Here is a 16,750-nt window from a genome sequence, read left to right on the forward strand (position 1 = left end):
ACACTTCCGCCACGCGGCGGACGGTCCATAAAGCGTGAAAGCTTTCTAGAGTTAACGGAAGCCCCAACTCTAAAAGACGACGTCGCCAACCCTCAAAACACATAAACGAATTCGGTGTAAGTTGGCTAACACAAATGCTGTAACTCCGGATCACCTTGACAAGTAAAGGATGAGGAGGAATGAAAATCCGTTATCAAAATAAGATGTATAAACAGTGAAACACCCAGCTGGAGGACCCCTGATTCTTCGACCCCGAGAGGGAAGAATAAACTTATGTGCAGAGGGTACCCTATAAGTCACGCAAATATCGGTGAGCTGCTCTCTAGTCAAAACGTTGTCGCAAGTACCAATATCCATCGTGCGACAACGCGGAATGCGATAACCAGGAACGCCCGAATGCCCGTCTTTATCAAGCCCCAACGCCACAACTACACTCGGTCGTGCAAACACCTCGGTAACTTCGGCCTCCTCACTTTCGCTCTCAACCTCCTCCCCCTCACTTTCGATCTCCTCATCCTCACTGACGACCTCATCGTCAGTCTCACATCGCTCGGAGCCAGCCGCCCCATCTAATGCTATGTCATCACATTGTTCGCTACGCCTAAACTCCGTCGAGTTCAGCTCAAAATCAGACAGATCCTCTAAATTCTCACCTGAGTCAAAAGAAGGACACTTAGGTAAACTCATAATCGCGGCAATATGGTCAGAGGAGTAGCCTTCTAAATACGGAGGAAGATCATCCCAAACTTTTTCGGCAGGAGTAACAAAGTCCGAAAATCCTCCTCTATGAAAGCCCATAATCGAAGCACCCGGGGGAGGGTCTCGCCCCCCCAACTCGTGGCGGATCGAGCATGAGGTGGAACACCACCCCCCAGCCCGAGGCGCCGCCTCGAGCTGAAGGGGGCGCCCCCAGCTTGAGGCGTGGCCTCAAGCTGGGAAGGGGGGCACCTCCCTCCAGCTCGAGGCACGGCCTCGAGTTGGAGGGGAGGCCTCAAGCTGGAGGGGGGGCCTCGCCCCCCTCCTTGAGGACGCGTCTCGACCCAACGACGGGGCGTACCCCCTCCGGCTCGAAATCCCGCCCCGCGCCTCCCCCCACATTCGCCTTACCCTCCCTTCCGTCGGGCATGTCGTCACCCGTCGGCTACTCTCACATTCACCCTCTCCACTCCACATCTCAATCAAAGAAGTAAAAAATAAGCAAGAGCACCAAATGAAAAGAGAAGCAAAAATTTAACTAAGGAAGTCACATTTGCTAGCCATGTGGAAAGGTTTGGAAATAGAGATGCAAATGGAATGAAGGCAAATGCAAGGGAAAAAATATAAGTATGTAGATGGGGGACAATTAATAGCCCCCAACCACCCACCCACTCCCATTTATTATTTGTAGTTAGTCTTCTTTAATGTTTACTCTTACACAAAATATTACACCAGCAAGTGCATATTCCGTCCGAGAGTGGAGGGTTGTATAATATACATTAGTAAAAAATATATATTAAATTGTAAGGGTAAAAAAGTAATTGGATATGTAGGAGACACACCTTAAGCAAATACAACCCATCACACTATATAATTTTCAATACCACTATAAATACCAAAATACTAATTTTTTAATCCAAGTTACTATTCATTGACTAGACATCATTCTCTTAAAAACTACACCTTTTGCGGAAATTACATTTCACCTAGTGTACAATTGCATCGTGGTAAAATTCTGATTTTATCCTTTAGTAAAAAAGACTCGACCACATCATCATGTAGTTAGAAATAAAATGTCAGATTCAAAGAAATGTGAGCCAAGCAGCATAGACTTCCATTCCAATTAAGTGATTCTTACTCAACTGCCTTGTTTGATTAGACCCGTTTGGTTTGACGTAAAACTAATAGTCCTGCAAATTAGACCCGTTTGGTTTGAATACGGTGCGGGTTTTCGGGTGGATATTGGGCCCAGTAAAACCCGGCCCGTTATCCTTCATAGACTATACTTTATTTATATAGTGCAAGTGGATCAGTTCATAAGCCCATTAAAATCTATTTATCATTCCTTGGCCCATATTACAATGTCCAGCCCAATAGCAACGTGGAGTGAGGGTCGGTTCCTGTGTGCAGAGTCCACGTAAGCCACGACATGGGCGTTTCATCTTTTGACGCCACGTCACTGTCTGTGCCTTCTGCAGAAACGGTCTTGCCCGATGATTCAGAAATTTCAGCTTCCAAGCTAACAAATCTCCGCCTCGCCTCTGCCCCCTGGCTCGTTTGCAGCAATTCAGAGTTTCATTTTGGTTGGAATTTTGTTATACAGAATAATTTAGTGAACCGGAGATGGGTAACTGGTGGTCCGCCGTAGAACCGCCGCCACCGATGGTGTTGGTTCCGCCGCTATTCGATTTCCCTCCGCTCGCCGCCCGTATTAGGTTTCGAACTGATCTTCATTTCTGACGAGCTCAAATTTGTGTGTTTTCATTTGTCAATTGGAAAAGGAGATTATTGGTTAAGAGTTATTTAACGGCAATGCAGAATGCTGGAATCATCGTACAACTTGTTGTTCGGGAAACTGGCTTTGAGATGTCTCTTCGATGAATATTTTGAAGAAGCAAAGCATTTTAGCACGAGAATTATGCTTAAGCCGATTGATGATCCGCATGTCGATTTGATTGCCACTGTATCCGTTGCATTTATCGAGTATTTATTAGAATTTGATTTTGTTTACTGATATATACCTGATATAAAGGTGAAAAGGTACAAGTGTTCCTTAGCATGTTCAGGTTTCTGGACCACTCAATCACAACCCTGAAGAGAAAATCATAGGAAATGCACAGTTTCGCTGGCAAAGGTTCTGATCCTTCTATATATATGCATCTATTTATTGTCATTTCAGTTCTTTCTTAATGAAATTCATATATATCTGTTATATTGTAGTGATGTTCAAGATCCTCACACATTCATCGACCTTTTTGTATCAAGCACTAAACCGTAAGAACCAACTCTTGTATCAAGCTTGTCAATGCAGTGAGTGTAACAAACTGTGTTTCTAAGTATTTTTTATTTGTCACACGTTCAGGATTTTACTGATGAGGTCCTGTGCTTACCACATCAAATCTGGGTTTGGAGTATTTGGAATCTTTCCAGTGCTTTTGAGACAAAGGTTACTTCAAATTTATCTCAACTTTAGATGTTACCAACAACTTGGTGTATGCTTCCACATGTCGATTTTCATGACATATTTGATCATCCAGACTATTTTCTGAAGATTATGGCGTTATGGGATTTCGATATGGCTCCCCAAATCTGTCAGTTGGAGCTACAGTTATTCCTTTCTCCCGTACTGTCTCTTGTCCTAGTATATTCTTTTAGGTTTTGCACATAACAGGATCGTTTTTTTTGTTTTTCTAATTTCACAGTATCAATTTTTTGAAGCATATTAACCATCATATGTTTACATATTCACTGGATTTCATATCTTTGAAGTTAAATATCAGGCGGAGTTTCAGTAACCTGAACATAGAGATTGCTTTAGATCACACATACTTGATATTGCAGGCATACATCCATTCATTCAAACATGCATCGCGACGTTATGACCATATGTCTTTTTTTTCTTCTTTTAATAGATAAGTATGATCTCCCCAAAAATGCGTGGTTGGTGAGCAAGATGGGAAGGTTAACTGCTGGAGTTCAATATGAACCACAATGTAAGTTTTTCAAAGGTATTTGTTCCTTTTACTCAAAGAATTGTCTAAATAAGTGTTAAATATAAGCTACCCAACATTCAATTCTTGAGTTATGGCCTCAAAGGACTTCGTGCCAATTGTTTAGAGAGAGCATGCTCAATAGTCTATTTGCATCTACGAGTCAATGATGATTCTTTTGCTTCATCTCTCCTAAATCTTAGTATGGACTCTACCTTAGTTCCACTAAATAGTCAGTCACATTTGGAGGATGTAATCTGTTCGTTGGAATTAAGTTATTTCTATTGGAGATATGCTGAGAAATGCTCTAAACAATCTTGTGTAGTTGGAAGTAAAGATGGAGCAAGATACAAAAACTTAGCAAATTGGAGCTGTGCAATTGGTTATGGATTAGGATCTGGCAGTCCATTGAGCCCATCATTCAATTTTGGACTTGAACTGGCTAAAAATTCAAAGGTTCTTATTCTTAGAAGATTAGGTCATTTCTTTATTATTTTCTATTTGACGATAAACCCTCCGGGTGAACTTGTGACTTTACTGTCAATATATTTACCCTTGGAAGTTTCTTTCCTTGCGTTTGCATTTTATGCCTCAGTATGTGTCGAACTTACAACTTACTATTTCACATATCTACTGTAGTTCATTGCTTCCTTCTATCAACACGTGGTAGTCCAAAGACGGGTATTTCTCTCCTACTCTCCGCAGCTTATCCTATGTATGTGTGTGCTACTTTGTATTTGTATATTTGAGTGAGGCTATGGGTGTGCACCTATCTATGCAGCTTTGTTTGTTCCTGTTCAAGGGCTTTTGAGTGCTTTGCAGGTTCATACTTAAGCAAGTGCTGAAAGTTTCTTTTGATGATAAGAAGTAGTTTTATTTAAATAATGTGCATCAACCAAATTGAGTTGAAAAAGTTGGCCCTATTATCAACGTCAAGCAATTTGAATAAACAATCTAAGCTAGTAGAACTGGACATAAAACATTCCTTAAAAAGAAATTGCTTCACTACTTTTCTATAATGGCATTGGTTATTTTTTCGATTTCTTTCAGTTAATGGCCAAAGAGAGTATTGAGGCCATCATTTGATGACCTCTTCATCCTAAATCAAGAATGCATCTGTATATGTCTTTTGTGTTGCATATACCATGACCTCTTTTAGACAAACTTTAATGTATTGAACTCCTGGATGCATTTCACAAGTATATGCACTTGGGAAACTTCTTTAATTTTGTTCTTCTTTTATTTTTGCATTGGTTACTTGCTGCAATAATTTTAGGGCCAGGATAGAAGATATTTGCTGACAAGAATCAATTTCTGCAATAACACAGGTGAAAAATCCACTTGAGGAAAATGAAATAGTAGGAATCACAAATTACATCGACTTTGGTTTTGAGTTACAGACGAGGTATTTCCATCTATTATCTGTACAACTACTGAATATGATCAATCTTATTAGGATCAGATTGTTTAAGTTTATTTGATACTGTTCTAAAAGGGTCGATAACGACGAGTCGTCGAACAATATTCAAGATTCCACTTTTCAGGTTGCTGCATCCTGGCAAGCCAACAAAAACTTCTTACTTAAGGTATGGTTTAAGGCTAACCATTTATGTCATATTGATAGTATGTCTGATCAGAGTGCTTCAAGATATCACACTGCATTTCTTCAGGGAAAGGTTGGACCTCTCAGCTCATCAATAGCTTTAGCTTTCAAATCGTGGTGGAAACCGTCTTTCACTTTCAGCATATCAGGTATATCTACTATATAAACTCTCCCCAGTAACTCATTTATATAACAGGCTGATGTAATTTATCGACCTTACTCTCATAGACCAGCAAGAGATTATGCCTGGAAAAACTGTGATGATAATGGAAAGCATAAGCTTTTGATGGATGATGATTTCCAACGATATTGATGTTGTTTCGACCCTTTTCCCCCTCATATGTGTTGGTTCACGTAATCATATAGCAGATTCATACAATATGAAAACTTTTTATCATTTGAGCATTAATAAATTGTTGGCTTTCAGCTATTAGAGATCGCATCAAAGGAGAGACGGCCATTGGATTTGGTTTTAATGTCGAAAATATTAGGGAAGCAAGGTTAGATCACTCTCTTCCGGTTCCCATTAGTATGCTTTTGGAAGTTTGATCTGAAGTTAACATCAGTATATTTGGTATCATATACTGCTTATTTGTCGTGCTCTGTTTGTTGATATCCAATCGTGAAACTTCTTGGCTCGCAGTTATCAAAGAGCCGATCCGAATTATGTGATGCTGACGCAGAACAAAGAGCATCTAGCTGAGGGCATCCACTGGAAAATAGGGAAAAGACCAGTGCTGCAATCTGATGTAAAATCTGGAAATTTTGATGGCATGCCTAAGGAATTGAGACCCTTGGATCAAATTTTGTGATTTTTGCTAATTCTCCTGTCCTCTCTGTTATTATGACCTATGACACCTCCAGAATGATAAATTGATATCAACTTCTTTCTCTGGTAATTTTATTTTTTCGGTATTAGATTAAAGATATGGTAATTATGGAGTTTTTCTGTTCATTTACACAGCACTTATGACAGAAAATGTGCTTGTACTTGAACTTTTTGTACTGAAAACGGGCTTTCTTTTAATTCTGATGTGATATGGGGATGAAAATTTCTTTCTTGAAAGAGTAATCCTATGAGAGTATGAAAAGGTAAATTAGGCAAACTATTCAATTCCAATTATTGTTGAATTCTAATGATTGAGATTCATCTCATAATAAATTATTGATAATTGCTTTTAGGGGAAAAAAATTACTTTAATTGTATCCACTAAATTTATTTATTTTTGTTTTTCTGTACAATAATTGTATTCAGCTTTTTAATATGTCATTATTAAGTTAAAATGTGAACGAAATTTCCCTTTCCCTAGTATAATTTGAATTCCTTTGTTATTATATATTTATGTTCAAATCATTGTTGGTTTTCATAAACAAATCATCATCCCTTCATGGCAACTGAACCAAGTTGTGGGCAACCACCAAACAACAATCCAAACAAAAATACCAATTATTTTCCCAATTCAATAGTCACAAAACCAAGAACCAAAAGGACTTTTAGAATTCTACCCAAAAATTCGCAATTAGGGTTTCAAAATCAGGGTGATTCATCAGGCTCAAGCAAGAATTGTACAAAGAAAATCAAGAAATCAAGTGGAGATACACAAGATAACAACGATCAAGGATGCTCTAGTCGACTGATGGAGTATGCTATTTTTGGATCTGAATTTCAGGATATCCAAAGCAATAATCGGAGGTCTAAGCCCTTGTCCGAATACGTTATCCCTAGAAATATTCCTGAATTGTCGTTGGAGATTGAAAATCAGGATGTCTCTAGGGGTCCAATTGAGGAACCAGAAGAAAATCGAGAAGAGAGTAGCAGATATTGGAGGTCTAAATTATTATCAGAATATGCTATCTCGGGACCTATTCCTAATCTTGATTTATTGAAATTCGATAAGATTAATTTCGATAGATTCTTTACTGACGTTCCTGATGAAGATTAATGTATTATGTGATTTTCGTTGTGAAGATTAATGTACGTATAACTTTTGAATATGGAAAGGTAATTCTTCCATTGTTTATGTAAATATAATAATTGTTACATTACTAAAACCAAATCCGAAAACGAATTTTTATATTCTATTCCAAATAAATTAAATTTAAGTGAGTTTTGTTCTTAATTAAAATGTAAATCTTTCTTTGTGTACGATTAATTTATAGAATCCAGTGAGAAATTTATCTGAAATTTTGTAATGTTTTAATCTCAAATCTCAAATATCAGTTCAAGATGTTTAATATTTTAGTATTTGTATATCGAACTTAATCGAATGCAGAATTTTTTAAAAATATACTAATCGTTGTGGCACGTTGTTCCTACGTACATATAATGAATGAATTTTATTACATACTTTAAAATATATTAAAAATAATATTATAAATAAAAATATATAAATCAATATATTACATTAAAAATTAAAAAGAATAAAGAAAGAAAAAGAACTAATTTATCAATTAATATACAATTTAAAAAGTTAAATAAGTTAGTTATTTTATTTGTTGAATGATACTTTTGGTTTCACAAAAAATTGGTACAACATTGTCATTAATCACCATTTGTAAATGTAAAAGGTCTTTTCTTTTTACGTAGTATAGATGTTATATACAAAATATACAATTATTAAACACTGATTTAGAATAGTCTAATATATTTTTTTATTCAGTAAATTCAGTAATATGTCAAATTGAACCAATTTTTCTTTTTTTTTAATTGAACTGAACTAAGAATTTTGGTTTGGTAAGGGATATTGAAATTTTGATTCGATTCGATTTTAATACCGAATATTAGTAGAGTTGAGATACTAAATCAAACTAATTGAGTATAATTCGTTTGAATTCGATTTATGAAACTTAACAAATCTAATTTGAACGAGATCGATTAAATTAATGAAAAAAATAAAATATTTTTTAAAAATATTAAATTACTTAATTTGAGCTTAATTAGAGCAATAATAGAACTAAATTCAAATATAAATTTTTAAATTCGATATTAATTCAAATAAAATTAAACAATAATACGTTGGACAGATCTCAATTCATTTATAGCCCAACTTATTGGATTATATGCATTGAAATATTGGGTGCCGCCATGATGGTCAAGTATAGGTAAAAGTGGCCCATTTATTTATGAAGTGAAGTAGATGTCCACTTAACTCAGGCCCAAAATTTCTGAAATGGGCCTATTAACACATTGAGGCCCAACACAGATATTAAATCGGCCCACCACATTTAATTCTGGAAACCATAGAAAAAACGCATCCACATAAAAGAAAAAAAATGGAAATTAAAACTCAAAAGAGTATTAATAAAAAACACTGAACTGACCAATTAGAGAACTCTTACTCTGTTCTCAGCAGAGGAATGGCTGCACTCGCTTCCACATTCTTCGCTTCCACTCCAAAACTCTCGCACTCTTCAACTGCCAATTCGATCCCCAAATTCTCGCTCGTGAAATCTTTGTCCCAATTTAGTCGCCCTAATTTGATCGCTCCGATCGTAGTTTCCGCTCTCCGCGACAAATTTGTTCGAGACGATTCAGCTTCGGAGCTCGACTCACACAACGGACTGAAGAAACTCGTGGACTCGTTGTTCGTGCTCTGTGCTTCCGTTGCTTTATCGGCGTCTTTGTTCGTTGCCGATGTTGATTCGGCGTCGGCTTTCGTAGTTACTACTCCGAGGAAATTGCAGTCCGATGAGCTTGCTACAGTTCGTCTTTTTCAGGAGAACACTCCATCTGTTGTCTACATAACTAATCTGGCTGCCAGGTAATTGTGAGTTTGATTTGTGTTTTGTTTTTCTAGAGATTTAGCAAGTGCTCTGTAGGATTTTCTTTTTCGGTTTTGAACACTCGCGCTCAGTGATGGATGTCGCAAAGTCGATTTTTAACTAACTTTCGACTCGTTCATAGTTATGATACTGCGAAACTTTCAAATTGTTGTATTTATTTCTACACTGCATCCATCGAGAATGGCAGACATGTAGTCCAAATTTTGCAAAACTTTAATTGCCAAATAGTATGTTTAACAAATAAGTAAACAAATTACCTAGTACTGTAGTTAATGTGACAGTAGAGGTTGCTAAAGCATGCATTCAGTCAATGGAGAAGTGCTGGTAATCAATCCTTGATTTAGTCTGAGTCATTGAAATTGGAATTGACATGGTTCTCTTCAGGCAGGATGCATTTACATTGGATGTGTTGGAGGTGCCACAAGGATCAGGATCTGGATTTGTATGGGATACGGATGGTCACATTGTTACAAATTATCATGTGATTCGGGGTGCATCTGATCTCAAGTATTTTTTTATCTTATCTTGTTATCTTGCGGTTATTTAATTATTCTTCTGCTGTGGTCTCTCTCCACTTGCTTGAATATGTTGTTTGATGGCTTTCTTTGTTGAATATTCCCAGTAGTAGTGTTGATATAGTTCATCTGTGTATCTCTGGCTCCATTGTTCCTCTGTCCTTGGTAGTGCTGCCAAAGTTTTACATCTTCAGGAAGAAATAAAATGATTAATATATCTGAACTCAGACAAGTTCGTGGGATGCATGACTTGTCCATGTTGATGATCAGTAAAACCTTGTATATCTGTATATTTGTCCATGAGTTTCTGGAGACTGTCTTTCAGAACCTAGAACTGCCTGTTCAGGGTCACTCTTGCAGATCAGAGCACATACGATGCAAAAGTTGTTGGATTTGATCAGGATAAAGATGTTGCTGTTTTGCGGATTGATGCACCCGAAGACAAGCTGAGACCAATACCAATTGGTGTATCCGCCGACTTGCTTGTTGGGCAGAAAGTATATGCAATTGGAAATCCCGTAAGTGCAGGAAAGCACCCTATCTTGCTTCTCTCAATTAATTTGTCTTCCTGTTTGCAGGTTTTATTGTTTTATTTTGTTTCCAGTTTTGCTTCTTATCAAGTCTGTGCATTATCATGCATGGACAAGAGTGGACAGTTGTCAACAGTAAGTTTTGATTGTCTAAAAGGGATAAATGTAGCCTTTGCACTCCCAACTCATTCCTTATCTCCTGTTTCCATGAAGTCCATCATAATTCATTCCCATATAACCTGATTAAGTATCATGACTGTTTTCAACTGATTGAAAATTGTGGAGTAAATCTCATAATAATGAATCCCAGGCAGATACTCTGGCAAAAGGTTGGCAGTGATGCTCTTCAATCCAGTTTCAATTTTAACTGCATGTCTGGCAACTTCCGTTATTGTGTCCCTGGAAATGGAAGATTGATGTATTTGTGGGATCAAATAGACAAGCTTCGACATATTCGATTAATATCATTTGCCTTTGTCTGAAGATATCTTCGTGTTGTATTTTTCTCTGCAGTTTGGACTTGACCATACACTTACAACTGGTGTAATCAGGTATCAAAAACTATGTTTAATGATTTCGCAAGTCGTTTTGATATGTATTATTGTACTCTTGGGTGATTATATTACGGGAACATCATTGGTATATCTAGTGAACAAGTTTTTTGGTATGGAAGGAAACTGAATTCAGAACACATCTTGAAAATTCAGTTGTATCTACAGATTTTACTCCCTAAGACATAGCTTTTCTGGCAATAATAATACTTCAAATCCATAATTTTGGAAGAAAAGAAGCACTCACCTTTTTCTTTTTTGCATCCTCATGTTTATGAATTAAAGAACAGGATTGAGATTTATTTAATCGTTAGTACGATTCAGTGGTTTTTCCAACTTAAGACCATAAAACCTCTCCTTTCCAGATGCTGTTGATTGTAGGATCCTCAAAATATGAAGATGGTCAAGAATTAGTGGAATTGGCTAGTATTGTATCGGTATTCTTGTACCCAGATGGCATGTATAACAGATTCAATTCTTCATGTTTGTAGTGGGCTTCGACGAGAAATAAGTTCAGCTGCAACTGGTCGTCCAATCCAGGATGTCATCCAGACTGATGCTGCTATTAATCCAGGAAATAGTGGTGGACCACTTCTTGATAGTTCAGGGAACCTCATAGGGATAAACACAGCTATATACTCTCCTTCTGGTGCTTCATCTGGCGTGGGCTTTTCTATCCCAGTTGACACTGTGAGCAACCACATAATATTTAGTAACCAGTCCTCTATGTTGGCCATGCTTATAGCTAAACCACTTAAGCTTCTAAAAGAGTTCTTACTGCAATTTTCCTATATATGTTCAGGTAAGCGGCATTGTTGATCAATTGGTGAAGTTTGGGAAAGTCACTAGACCTATTCTGGGGATTAAGTTTGCACCCGATCAGTCAGTGGAGCAACTGGGAGTAAGTGGGGTTCTAGTCTTGGATGCTCCTGCGAATGGCCCAGCAGGCAAAGCTGTAAGTATTCTTGTATCCTTTACTAGTTTTAATTTAATGCACTTATGCTCAAAATTTGAGATTTTGCTTAAAGCATTTGATATTGAAAGTCAACACCTCAGAATCATCTTGTGCTGAAATTGGCAATGATAATCTTGGTCCTGCAGGGTCTTCTACCCACCAAACGCGATGCCTATGGAAGACTTATTTTGGGTGACATAATTACATCTGTTAACGGAAAGAAGGTCACAAACGGTAGTGATTTGTACAGAATCCTAGACCAGTGCAAAGTAGGTGACAAGGTAAGCGCTATAGTCAAAGTGCAAACCAAATTTTTTGAAGATATATTGTGTGCACATAGAGCATAAATATGGTCATTGTTACTTGTTATTGCAATTATTACAGCCTGAGCCATTCCCATTCACATATGCACAATCTTCGCCAAGGAATTTCTGTAATGAAAAGCACTGTTCTTTGAAATAGATTCAGCGTGCTTTTTATGTTAACTGGTACTGGGTTGAATGGAAAACTTTAGGAAATGAACAGCACAGAGGCACTAATATAGGATTTTTGATGAAAACATAGACAACTAATTAGTTTTTTCATGTGTTCTCCTGTACTGTACAGGTTATTGTAGAAGTACTGCGTGGTGATCACCTGGAAAAAATCCCTGTAGTCCTTGAACCAAAGCCAGATGAAACCTAAGGTAACTTGTAATTCTTATGCTTTAGCTATAGGTTGTAAATTGTCCACCGTGGAGCTATTGTCATGTGGTAAAGCACTTTCCTATGTACTTTACAACTATTCTTATCCTTGTGTAGGGTATGTATTTACAATTCAACCTGTACATCACTGGTTTGAAGTTGTGCTTGAATTTTCTTGTATTAGGTCTTATTCATGTGAAAATTGTGAAGCTTTTCTATCATTAAGCTGGTTTATTTGAAAGGCTTAGTTTGGCCGGTAGTTGTATACTTGAGTATAAGACAATTAATTACGGAAGAATTAATTTTGGAATGATTGATTTTAGAAGGGAAAAAAACAGTGATAATACTGCTTGGATTTTACAATTTTATGTAGATAAATCCTAAAATTAATCTCATTCTTAATGTTAAAGGAGAAATTAAAAAACTATTTAATGGGTACGTGTAATTAGATGAACAATCATTGCGTTGTAATTAAAAAATTACAAATTGTAGCTTTTATCAAAAAGTGATTTAGATAGTTTTAATCCCATTTGAGATTGTTGCAAAGGGCTTGTCGATGCAAAAAGTTGAATTTACACTTGGAACGTAAGTTTTAGAGCCAAACTAGCACAAAGGAAATTGAGGGGTGATTTCTACAAGTAAACAATTAAGTCTTGAACCAGAGGAGTGAACAAGAAGCAACCATCCTTAAAATCTTGAAATTAGGCAGAGCATTGTCAGCAACATTATCCCAAAAATCGTGAAATTAGGCCTAAAGGCAATATATCTTTCTGTTCAGCACTAACCACGTCAACGATTAGAATCAAACAGAGAAGCCATCTAACAACAAATTTCTACATACTCATTTTCAGGATTGTGTTTGCGTTGTTATCTATCGGAAAAGGAACCTACATCAGCTCGCTCCAATTTTTATAACTGAAGTGGAGGTACAGATAAATAATATTCTTGTGCAGGAATGGGAAACGAACTTAGTAGAGCCAGCGCCCTCCCCGAACAATGAAATTTTTTTTATTGGACCCAATAGGGTATCTCGAGTTTTATCGAAGATCAGTTCCTAAATCGTACCAAATAATATTTATAAATATATTTAATTTATTTAAAATTTAAAATTTTTATTTAATACATATTTTTGAGAAAAAGATTATTGGCTCATAGCGACCTTATTGTTTCAGAGTTGATATTTTGGCAATGAGAAGTTAATGAGAAAGAATAGAGGAAATATAAGGTTCACCATGGAAATAAACCACTAAATCCAAAAGATTATGCAAAAAGTTGCATTTGCCGTACGTATTTTCTCCATAAATGTTCTGACTTAGGTATCGCCCAAACACCTAACTAGACTAATATTTAGGACTGGCTAGGGAATAAGATAATAAATGCCTTAATACATCTAGATCATTCAAATTGTCGACAAGTTTATCAACTTTTGTATTTATTAACAATAATACATTATCCTTTACGGCAATTTGAAATTCATGTATGCAACTTCTTTGTCTTCCTTCCAATCCATCATAACATGTAACCACTTACAAGAAATTCCTTTTTGAGGAGAGAATCACTCTTATATTTCAACTAATCTTCTTTTTTTTTTCTTTTTTTTTATTCAAGTTAGATTTCATCAAGCCTAATCAATCTTTAAACGAACAGTCCACCTTCCCTGCGAACATTACGACTATGACTCGTCACCGATCTTGCTTTAAAAGTTAAAATGTAAAATCCATGTTTAAATGGTATATATATTTACATCCAACATGCTAGAAATTAAAAGCCAAGAACGAATTGAAGCATCAACGTATATAGTTCATTAAGCTGATGCATCAATATCCATAGAATAAATTAAGCTCCCAAGGCCAATACCTCGTGCTCTTTAACGACGAACCCCAATTGTTAATTCGCTATGCTATTTAAAAATTTGGTTAAATGTTTTCTGCCATTGAATAATGCCTCGAAACAATGATAAGAAGCTTGCATTTATAGTAGAATCCCACCGACCCATTCGAGAAACAACAAAGAAACACCCTCCCACTCTCAACGCTTAAGCCTTAATTGTCGTCGGTCCATCATTGCACATGATCCCTTCCCTCGTTTTGCTATAAACTATAACTACGAACGATTATTGTTTTCACATTTCTGCCATAATAATCTTGATGCAGAAAGCACAAGGAGAGGACATGAATGAGCGAAATTTCGGAGTAAGTGCAGTAATAATGAGGAGTATAAAGCGTTAATCTATACAGTTATTGGTTGGGAAAAAGCTTTAATTGAATAAGAATAAATTAAAAATAAGTATCCCATTGGCGTACCACACTATGAACTGGCGGTACAATACTTTGATCCAGAGGTCTAGAAGTGCGGGAAACTCCCACGCAGACCGTTGACATTGGCGAAAAACCCTACAAGATCTTGCCTATACGGTAGATACGATTTCTTCTTATCTCCTTCCTTCATAGCTCTATTTCGTACATAAAGTGCCTCGTGCGCCGACGGCGATCCCGCCGCGAAGCCGGAGGCGGAACGGACTGCATATTCCTTTGAGTTTTTCGTAGCTTGGATTAACTTCTCCTGTTTTTCTTCCCGGCGCTTCGGTGTTAGAAAGACGAAACTATCCTTGCCTTCGCTGTTGCTCCGCCGTAGCAAATCGCGGAACTTCCACCTCTTCGAACCTGATCCAGTCGACTTGCTCTTCTTACACTGGCTCGGCATCGGCGACTCAGCCATCTTTGGTCGCCAAACGCAGTACGTGCCCGCTGGAATGTTCTCCAATTCATCGGCTTCCGACGATGAACACGACGCCGGACAATCACGCTCTTGATCCTCATCAATGAAAAGTTTACTCAACGGAATCGCAATACTCGGCTCCAATATCTTCTCTTCGCTAATTGTACTCAACTCACCATCCTTATCTCTCAAAAGATCGCGGTTAAATACGGGGAAAATCGGTCCTATTTGTCCGCCATATAAGAACTCCTCCGCGGAAACCTCTTTATCTTCCCGTACTAAAGCGAACTCAAAATCATCATCATCATCATCCCCGGCGTCTTGTTCCGACTTCTCCACGGCGACTCTCACCGCGATCTCTGCTAATCTATCGGATGAATAGCTGTTAAAGCTTGGGCAAACGTAAACATCGTCTTCACTTTTATCCATTGCGGCCTTCTATATATGTATACAAGCTTGTATTCGTAAATGTTGAGAGAGAAAACGAGAAATAATTATAGAGAGAGAGGAGGACGAGGGGTTTGGTTGAGGGAGGATGTGATGTTATGTTATGTTATATACGCGGGGCAACGCATTGGAGTTCTAGAAGAAAGGTTGCCAGCTCTGTTTACTTGGCAATGCGGTCAACCGCCACGTGGGCTTCCAGAACTGAAAGTTAGGCCCCGCGTTGCCGCCGCAGGCCCGCATCCGATAATTTCCTTGCGCGATGGTTTTCACTTACCACCAACTCAGATGTCTCTCAATTTAAAATTAAAAATTTTGTTGCTTTTATTTGGAGTTTTGCACTTCATTTTTCAATTTGTTCACATTGGACTCAACTGATCAGAGTCCCACATTCTTAATTTAAAATTAATGATCGTCTAATAAATATTTTATCGCGACAGTTCACTGTACATGTATTTGTGGATGGTCATTAATTCCAAAAATATACTTATAATTTTTCAATCAACGAGAAGTATTTGTAATTATTACAAATTTTAAATAAGCTCTTTGAAATTTATCATGTTATTCATACTTTTTCTAGAGTAAAATGAAATTTAATTAATTATTTCTAGAGAAGGCCAATAAAATATCAACCTAAAAATTATGAAGTATTGATTAAAATGTGGATCTTTTTTATTAATTTTTATTATAATAAGTATTAATTAATTATAAATTATCATGAATATTGAATATTAATTTTTGATTATTTATTGTTAATGATTGATATTCATAATAGTGTGGGAGGGGATAATTGATAATTAATCTTTTCTAGTAGTCGAGTGAGTTGGAAGGTGTTCTCTATAAGACAACAACATTGTTAAGGAAACTCAAAAGATTTTTTTTTTTTTTAATTTGCTAATGTATGAGTAAGAAGACTTGAATCTCCAACACATATTTATTTATCTTTATTTTTCTCTTTCTATCTTCATAAAATAAAACAAAACACCCAAAAATCGAATCCAAACACTATGAAAGCTTTTCTACAAAACGACGATGTGATGTCAGTTCAATTAAGTCTAGTATTAAAAAAAGAAAAAGTCAAAAACTTTCTAGAACAATATCACTTGATGATCGAATCATACCACAAATTTTAATAATTGATATTAAGCAACGATAGATACGAGTAAATTATATTCACACTTCTTAATATTACGTTTAATTATACAAACATTTCATATCATTATAAAATTATAAAATACATCCCTGCATACGAAATTTTACAAATAAAAATCAAAATTAAATT

General features: G+C 36.7%; 3 protein-coding genes across 6 annotated transcripts; 2 read left to right on the forward strand and 1 right to left on the reverse strand.

Annotated features, from left to right (window-relative positions):
• Nucleotides 1-2,138: 2,138 nt before the first annotated feature.
• On the forward strand, nt 2,139-6,224 carry LOC105167711 (uncharacterized). Of its 3 annotated transcripts, none has more exons than XM_011087525.3 (14): nt 2,140-2,411; nt 2,515-2,659; nt 2,763-2,830; nt 2,917-2,970; nt 3,059-3,142; nt 3,234-3,319; nt 3,609-3,704; nt 4,012-4,142; nt 4,326-4,367; nt 5,015-5,091; nt 5,182-5,272; nt 5,357-5,438; nt 5,717-5,789; nt 5,933-6,224. In XM_011087525.3, the coding sequence occupies exons 1-14, from the start codon at nt 2,320-2,322 to the stop codon at nt 6,099-6,101; spliced, it is 1,290 nt and encodes a 429-aa protein (XP_011085827.1). In that variant the 5' UTR covers nt 2,140-2,319; the 3' UTR covers nt 6,102-6,224. The 3 variants fall into 3 exon arrangements, with proteins under 3 accessions (XP_088739198.1, XP_011085827.1, XP_011085828.1); XM_011087526.3 differs by having other exon boundaries at nt 2,141-2,411; nt 3,609-3,689; XM_088883072.1 differs by lacking the exon at nt 4,326-4,367 and having other exon boundaries at nt 2,139-2,411.
• A 2,381-nt stretch (nt 6,225-8,605) lies between these two features.
• LOC105167712 (protease Do-like 1, chloroplastic) lies at nt 8,606-13,445 on the forward strand. Of its 2 annotated transcripts, XM_011087527.3 has the most exons (9): nt 8,606-9,050; nt 9,457-9,579; nt 9,934-10,105; nt 10,631-10,668; nt 11,160-11,358; nt 11,471-11,623; nt 11,770-11,904; nt 12,230-12,308; nt 13,158-13,445. In XM_011087527.3, exons 1-8 carry the CDS (start codon nt 8,647-8,649, stop codon nt 12,305-12,307), a joined length of 1,302 nt encoding a protein of 433 aa, XP_011085829.1. In that variant the 5' UTR covers nt 8,606-8,646; the 3' UTR covers nt 12,308; nt 13,158-13,445. The 2 variants fall into 2 exon arrangements, with proteins under 2 accessions (XP_011085829.1, XP_011085830.1); XM_011087528.3 differs by lacking the exon at nt 13,158-13,445 and having other exon boundaries at nt 8,607-9,050; nt 12,230-12,527.
• A 1,098-nt stretch (nt 13,446-14,543) lies between these two features.
• Nucleotides 14,544-15,560, reverse strand: LOC105167713 (uncharacterized). Its single transcript, XM_011087530.3, has one exon. It carries the CDS (start codon nt 15,451-15,453, stop codon nt 14,650-14,652), a length of 804 nt encoding a protein of 267 aa, XP_011085832.1. The 5' UTR covers nt 15,454-15,560; the 3' UTR covers nt 14,544-14,649.
• Between the last annotated feature and the right edge of the window lie 1,190 nt (nt 15,561-16,750).

The sequence above is a fragment of the Sesamum indicum genome, linkage group LG8, assembly GCF_026168435.1.
Source record: "Sesamum indicum cultivar Baizhima isolate 11 linkage group LG8, ASM2616843v1, whole genome shotgun sequence".
Taxonomy (NCBI): domain Eukaryota; kingdom Viridiplantae; phylum Streptophyta; class Magnoliopsida; order Lamiales; family Pedaliaceae; genus Sesamum; species Sesamum indicum.